Below are 7,999 nucleotides of genomic sequence, written 5' to 3'. Positions count from 1 at the left end.
GATCAATGTTTATAAACAATGTTACTTTGTATCTCTCTATCTCCCGTCTGATCAATGTTTATAAACAATGTTACTTTGTATTTCTCTATCTCCTGTCTGATCAATGTTTATAAACAATGTTACTGTGTATCTCTCTATCTCCCGTCTGATCAATGTTTATAAACAATGTTACTTTGTATCTCTATCTCCCATCTGATCAATGTTTATAAACAATGTTACTTTGTATCTCTCTATCTCCCGTCTGATCAATGTTTATAAACAATGTTACTTTGTATCTCTCTATCTCCCGTCTGATCAATGTTTATAAACAATGTTACTTTGTATCTCTCTATCTCCCGTCTGATCAATGTTTATAAACAATGTTACTTTGTATCTCTATCTCCCATCTGATCAATGTTTATAAACAATGTTACTTTGTATCTCTCTATCTCCCGTCTGATCAATGTTTATAAACAATGTTACTTTGTATCTCTCTATCTCCCGTCTGATCAATGTTTATAAACAATGTTACTTTGTATCTCTCTCTCCGTCTGATCAATGTTTATAAACAATGTTACTTTGTATCTCTCTATCTCCTGTCTGATCAATGTTTATAAACAATGTTACTTTGTATCTCTCTATCTCCCGTCTGATCAATGTTTATAAACAATGTTACTTTGTATCTCTCTATCTCCCGTCTGATCAATGTTTATAAACAATGTTACTTTGTATCTCTCTATCTCCCGTCTGATCAATGTTTATAAAAAATGTTACTTTGTATCTCTCTATCTCCCGTCTGATCAATGTTTATAAACAATGTTACTTTGTATCTCTATATCTCCTGTCTGATCAATGTTTATAAACAATGTTACTTTGTATCTCTCTATCTCCCGTCTGATCAATGTTTATAAACAATGTTACTTTGTATATTTCTATCTCCTGTCTGATCAATGTTTATAAACAATGTTACTTTGTATCTGGAAAGGATAGGGGGGGTTGGCCTGTGTTTGGGGGGGGGGGACGTGTACACACCACACACATTGTACCGTTTTGTTTTACTGACGCGTTTCTCTGTTCAGCTTCGAGGAGATCTATAAATTCCAGCGGCAGATCCTGCGGGTGAAGGACCGGGACGAGTTCCCGATGGTCCTGGTCGGGAACAAAGCGGATCTGGAGCACCAGCGGCAGGTAAAATCCAATATTTTGTCGCAACGTTTAGCGCCCCTTCACACTGCGGCGTATTTCGGGCGTTTTAGCGCTAGAAATGGCGCCTGAAAACCGCCGCCCCGGGTTGGGGGACAAGTGCTTTCCCTCCCACGGGGGCGGGGCGTTGGGGGGGGGGGGCCTGGAAGAAGCGTCTTTGGGGCGGTTTGGGTGCGTTGTATACACCCCTCCCCCACCACCCGTTGGAATGCATGAGCAGCACTTCCGGAGCACCCGAAAATCGCTTCAAAGGCCGCAACACCAGCGCTTTTAACCCTTTCTTGGTTCAAGCGCCCCGCTAGAGGCCGAAAAGCGCCGCTTATTAACCACTTCAGTCCCGGAGGATTTGGCTGCCCAAAGACCAGGCGATTCGGCACTGCGTCGCTTTAACTGACAATTGCGCGGTCGTGCGACGTGGCTGCCAAACCAAATCAGCGTCTTTTATATTTTTTTTTTCACAAATAGATCTCTCTTTTGGTGGTATTTGATCACCTCTGCGTTTTTTTCTTTTTTGCGCTATAAATAAAAAAAGAGCGACCATATTGAAAAAAAACGCCATTTTTTTCCCCCGTATTTTTTTCTGTAATAAATATCCCATTTTTTTGCGGGGAATTTTTTTTTCCTCAGTTTAGACCGATACGTTTTCTTCTACATATTATTGGTAAAAAAAAATCGCAATAAGCGTTTATTGATAGTTTCGCGCAAAAGTTATAGCGTCTACAAAATAGGGGATAGTTTTATGGCATTTTTATTTTTTTTTACTAGTAATGTCGGCGATCAACGATTTTTTTATTTTTATTTTTTTATTATATCGTGTCTGCGACATTCTGGCGGACACATCGGACACTTTTGACGCTATTTTGGGACCATTGTCATTTATACAGCGCCCAGTGCTATAAAAATGCACTGATTACTGTGTAAATGTGACTGGCAGGGAAGGGGTTAACCAGTAGGGGAGTGAGAAAGGGGGTTAAGTGTGTCCTAGGGAGTGATTCTAACTGTGAGGGGGCGGGGTTTACATGTGACTCGTCACTGATCACCGCTCCCGATGACAGGGAGCAGACGATCAGTATCCTGTCACTAGGTAGAACAGGGAAATGCCTTGTTTACATCGACCGCAATCGCGGACTGCCCGGGTACCTTCGAGTTCCCAGGACCCGCGGGCGCACTCACGAGGCGCGTGCGTGCACGCCCGCTGGTCGGTAAATCTTAAAGTGACGTACGCCCATTTCTCTGCCCGTGCCATTCTGCCGACGTATACCGGCGTGCGGCGGTCGGGAAGCGGTTAAGTGAGCGGCGCTTTACCGCTAACCTGTGTGAAAGGGGGGTCTTAAAGGGAACCTGTCATGAGACGCACTATGGGGGGTTTATTTACTAAATCTGATGCAGCTCTGCATGGGAGCTAATTGGCTTCCAGTTTTTTTTTTGTCAAAGCTTTATTGAGCAATCGACGTTAGACGCTGATTGGCTGCCATGTGCAGCTATAGCCCCCCCACTGTCTACAAATGATTAATAATACGCCCTCTGGTGGGGGTGCCGTGTCTCTGCAGGTGACGCAGGAGGAAGGACACCAGCTGGCGCGGCAGTTGAAAGTTCCGTATCTGGAAGCCTCGGCCAAGATCAGGATGAACGTGGATCAGGCGTTTCACGAACTCGTGCGCGTTGTCAGGTAGGTGGCGAAGCGTTTTTTTTCTTGCAGGTCGGTGGTGTACCGCCCTGCGATGTCCCTTTTCCCCTGGTGATCCTGCCATGAAGATTCCGCTTCAGGCGCTTCCTGTTATAGGGTGACAACACCCTGCCACTGTCTCTCCCAATTTGTGCTGCTGTGTTGTCACCCGAGGCTGCCCTGGGAAACGCCACGCGAGCGTCAATGGAGAGCAATGTAACCAGGAAGTGACTGCAAAGAGGCTGCAGGATGATCGGCAGCACTGAGATATGTGACAAAGATCGAAACAAATCGTAAACAAGGATTTTACTTAACCAGTTGCAGGGCCTATAGCAAAATGAAGGCGGGGCGGGGCTTTTGCCGATACGGGTGGACGTCCTATACCAGTGTTTTGGCGGAGCTCGCCACCCTAGATGTTTTGGAACTACATTTCCCATGATTCTCAGGCACTCTGCACTGTAGTGGAGCATCATGGGAGATGTAGTTCCAAAACATCTGGGGTGCCAAGCTTCGCCATCACTGTCCTATGACGTCCTCCCGGATCACACCTCATGCGCGGTGCAGCGCGTAATCTGTTACCGGCTGTGTGTGATCGGTGCCAAATCACAATCAAAGTACAGATGGGCTGTGATTGGCCCTGTCTGTACCTCTGTACCATGTGATCACTGTGACCAATCACAGCAGGTCACATGACAATTGTAAACAATGGACGGCTTTCTTTCATGCCATTCAATGTGTGCAATAGCTGTGATTGGTCACAGTGATCACATGGTACAGACAGGGCCAATCGCAGCCCATCTGTACCATGCGATTAGCTTTGGCCAATCGCAGCTAATTACAACAAAAGACACCAATAAATTAATTTTCACTTAGTAAAACATTTGCTTATAGCAATTAAATTCACTTCTAAAAGGAAATATAATGTAAAAAACAAATCCTGATCACTTCCCCAGGGGGTTGTACAAGGTTACCATGGTAACCTCATATTGCTCTAGTCACTGGGCTAGATTCAGCAAGAATTTACGCCGGCGTATTTATAGGTGCGGCGCGTAAATTCAAAGCTGCGCCGGCGTATCTTCTTTCTGTATTCAGAAAGCAAGATACCCTGAAATTAGGCTAAGATCCGACTGGCGTAAGTCCCTTACGCCGTCGTATCTTAGTTGCATATTTACGCTGGCCGCTAGGTGGCGCAGCCGTCTATTTCAGCGTAAAATATGCAAATTAGCTGGATACGCCGATTTAGAAACGTACGTGCGCCCGGCGGATTTTTTTACATCGTTTGCGTAAGGCTTTTTCCGGCGTAACGTTACTCCTGCTATATGAGGCGTACGCAATGTTAAGTATGGACGTCGTAGAATTTTGAAAATTTTACGTTGTTTGCGTAAGTAACTCGATCGCTAATAGGGCTTACGTTCACGTCGAAAGCATTGACTATTTGCGACGTGATTAGGAGCATGCGCACTGGGGATACGTTCACGGACGGCGCATGCGCCGGTCGTGATAGACGTCATTTACGTGGGGTCGTGTTTTATTGACATAAAACACGCCCACCTCTTCAGAATTTGAATTCGGCGCGCTTACGCCGGCAGATTTACGTTACGCCTCCGTAACTTAGGGCGCAGGTTCTTTGTGAATCCAGCCTCACTAAGTTACAGCAGTGTAGCGTATCTCGGATACGCTACGCCCGCACAAACTTACGGCGGGCTTTATTAATTTCAGCCCACAGTGTGTTAAAAAAAAAAACACAAAAAATATATATATATATTTTACATGCTGCCACCAGTCGGTGTCCCCGATCATGCATTTTTTATTTATATATAATAAAAAAAATACAATCATAATTAATATGTTTATATATATATATATATATATAATATATATATATATATATATATATATATGTGTGTTATATATATATGTGTGTTATATATATATATATATATGTGTGTTATATATATATATATATATATATATATATATATATATATATATATAATGTGTTTATATATATATATATATATATATATATATATATAAATAAATATATATAAATAAATATATATATATATATAAATCATACTAAAATAATATTATTAACTTTATTATGATTTTATTATGATTTTTTTTTTATAAATATATTCATATAAAATAATATAATATACATTTTAAAAAAAATCACAAAAATATATATATATTTATATATATATTTTTTTTTTACATGCTGCCACCAGTCAGTGTCCCCGATCATGCATTTTTTATTTATATATAATAATAAAAAATACAATCATAAATAATATATGTTGTTATTATTTATATATACACACATACTGTATTATATAAAATAAATCATACTAAAATAATATTATTAACTTTATTATGATTTTTTTTATAAATATATTCATATAATAAATATAAAATAATATAAATAAAAAAAAAAAATCACAAATTATATATATATATATATATTAGTGCTGTCAAACGATTAAAAATTTTAATCGCGATTAATCGCATTAATGTCATAGTTAACTCACGATTAATTCGTCATAAATTTTGATCGCTGTTTTCTAGCTGATCTAAAACCATTTTTGACATAAAGGGACACTTTTGGACAATCTACAGTTTTCAGGCAGAAAGAATAGTTTTTATTTTATAAAAGCACATGTAGGGCACAGGGCAGACCACTAGGGACAAGGGGGGTGTGTATTTTTTACATACAGTACTGTAATCTATAAGATTACAGTATACTGTGTGTATTGTGTTTGTTTACTTTTTTTAATTTGGCGCCGTTCTCAGCTCCCGTGCGTCGTAACGTCGCAGGGAACGGAGATCGGCGGCACACAGACACTGTGAATCGAGCGAGGAGGACCCGCCGAGTGAAGAGGACCCGCCAAGCGAGGAGGACCCGCTCGATCACACAGCGGGGTGGCATCGCTGGATCCAGGGACAAGGTGAGTAACTTGCCTGTGAATCCAGCGAGAAGGTAAGCCGCACCGCTGCACACTCTGCACGTCCACCCCGAGCGTTAATCGCGCGATAAAAATATTGACGGCGTTAACATGGGTTTGCGTTAACGCCGTTAATATCGCGTTTAACGCACAGCACATATATATATATATATATATATATATATATATATATATATATATATATATATATATATATATATATTATAATATAATATTTTACATGCTGCCACCAGTCAGTGTCCCCGATCATGTATTTTTTATTTATATATAATAATAAAAAATACAATCCTAAATAATATATGTTGTTTTGTTTTTATTAAATATATATATATATACACACACACACACACACACACACACACACACACACACACATAATATATATATATTGTGTGTGTATCTCTCTCTCTATTCTCTCTCTCTCTCTCTCTCTCTCTAATTAATTAATAAAATAATTATTTTTTGTAGTATGCTTGTGATATGATTGGCCTGCTGATGATTGTAAGCTCTTGGGGTGACCCGGTCTCTCTCTCTCTCCGCAGGAAGTTCCATGAACAGGAGTGCCCCCCGTCCCCGGAGCCGACGCGGAAGGAGAAGGACAAGAAGGGTTGCCATTGCGTCATTTTCTAAGAACTCGAACTTTTGGGTCACTTTATTATTTTTTTTGCCCATCCAGTTTTTTTTTTTAGCATCCTGCTGGAATCTCGTGTCTCTCCTGTCACCAGGGCGGCCTTAGTCCACGACAGTCTCAGCCGACTCAACCCAGAGGTGGCGGGGAGTGGCCTATCGTTACCCCTCCCCCCAGACCACGAAGAAGGCGGATCTACGCTCGTCAACTCCCCCTTATCTCCCCGCCCCCCCTGGTCCTGAGCCGCTACGAACTTCACAATTTTTTTTATTTTTTAATCCGATTCCTCCACTCCATTCTACACTAATCCCATCGACCACGGCGCGGAGGGAGATCGGCGTCCTTTGCGTCTTCTCCGTTTTTGAAGGGCGCACCGGGGTTTTTAATTGCCTTTGTCACTGTTCTTATTCACTTTTGTGTGTTTTTTTTTTTTTATTAATTAATTTTGCACACGTAGAGTTGCGCCGCGCGTCGCGTGCAAGCGCAGACATGCCTTGTGCGTCCGAAGGAGGATTTCAACTTCCGTTTTACTCCGGCGTGAAATAGTTTTGGGACAATCCGGGATTAGGTTTTTTTTTTTTTTCTTGGGCGGGAGGGTCACCGCCGCTTGTCCCGCTCTTGGCGAGTTGCGTTGACCGCGGCGGCCATTGTCTGTGTGGGTCACGTCCGTGTTTTTGGGATCCGATTCAATCAGCGATTGTAGCATCTTTTTCAGCCAAGGAACAAGGACTCGGGCGTACCGCGATGTCAAAGCACGGAGGAGGGGGTGGGCCCCGCCCCCGAGGCTCTCTCCAGCGCAGAGGGGAGGAGCCTGCGAAGCGATGAAGTGCCTGAGCGGAACTTTCACACGGCAGGAATAGGTTTCGGGATGATGGCGATTTGTGTCGTCTTGTGAAAAGGCGGAGAGCGTTGTCACAGTTGCCAAATTCTGATAATAAAGATGATTGGTGTAAATGCTGGGCGGAGACTCCGGGGTGTTTTCTTCGATTGGACAGATCGACTTCTATTTACCACACAATATATATAATTAAAGTGGAGTTCCACCCATAAATATAACATTACATCAGTAGTTTTAAAAAAATGTCATTAGTCCTTTAAGAAAAACATTTTTTTTTTTTTTAGATGCCTTCAAAGTGTTGTTGCTAGGCAGAATAGTTAATCTTCCCTCTTCCTGCACCTAGGTGCTTAAGCTTCCTAACCTACAGCGCACAGACTCCTGGGAATGTAGTGGGTGTAACTTTCCAGGAGTCTGTGCATTCCCCAGTCTCGAAGAATCATGTGACTTGGACAGTACAGGTGCTGAAACCTGATCTGAAACCTATTACACTGCTTGTGCAGCACTGAGCATGTGCGAGATCTGCAAGGCTAAAATCCAGGAAGTCATACAGTCTGGCTTCATGATGCCCACACTTAAGATGGCCCCAGTCAATTTCTATTTTATAAAGTGTCTAAATGCTGTAACAACCTAACAAAACGGACCTTAGTTTACAGACTAAGGCTGCATTCACATCTAGGCAGACAAAATCGCGGCGTTTTGTCCCACGAATTGCGGCGACA

The 7,999-nt window shown here is 42.0% G+C and overlaps 1 protein-coding gene across 1 annotated transcript; it reads left to right on the top strand.

The window, feature by feature from the left end:
- Positions 1–1,058: 1,058 nt before the first annotated feature.
- Positions 1,059–7,402, top strand: LOC120923787 (ras-related protein R-Ras2; the record flags this gene model as incomplete). Its single annotated transcript, XM_040335029.1, is given in 3 exon segments — positions 1,059–1,167; positions 2,733–2,851; positions 6,357–7,402. Coding segments are annotated over 3 exon segments (316 nt in total), but the record flags the coding sequence as incomplete, so codon positions are not given.
- Between the last annotated feature and the right edge of the window lie 597 nt (positions 7,403–7,999).

The sequence above is a fragment of the Rana temporaria genome, unplaced genomic scaffold (genome assembly GCF_905171775.1).
Source record: "Rana temporaria unplaced genomic scaffold, aRanTem1.1, whole genome shotgun sequence".
Lineage (NCBI taxonomy): Eukaryota > Metazoa > Chordata > Amphibia > Anura > Ranidae > Rana > Rana temporaria.
The sequence above is the reverse complement of the archived record's forward strand: the minus strand, read 5'-3'. Positions and strand labels throughout refer to the sequence as shown.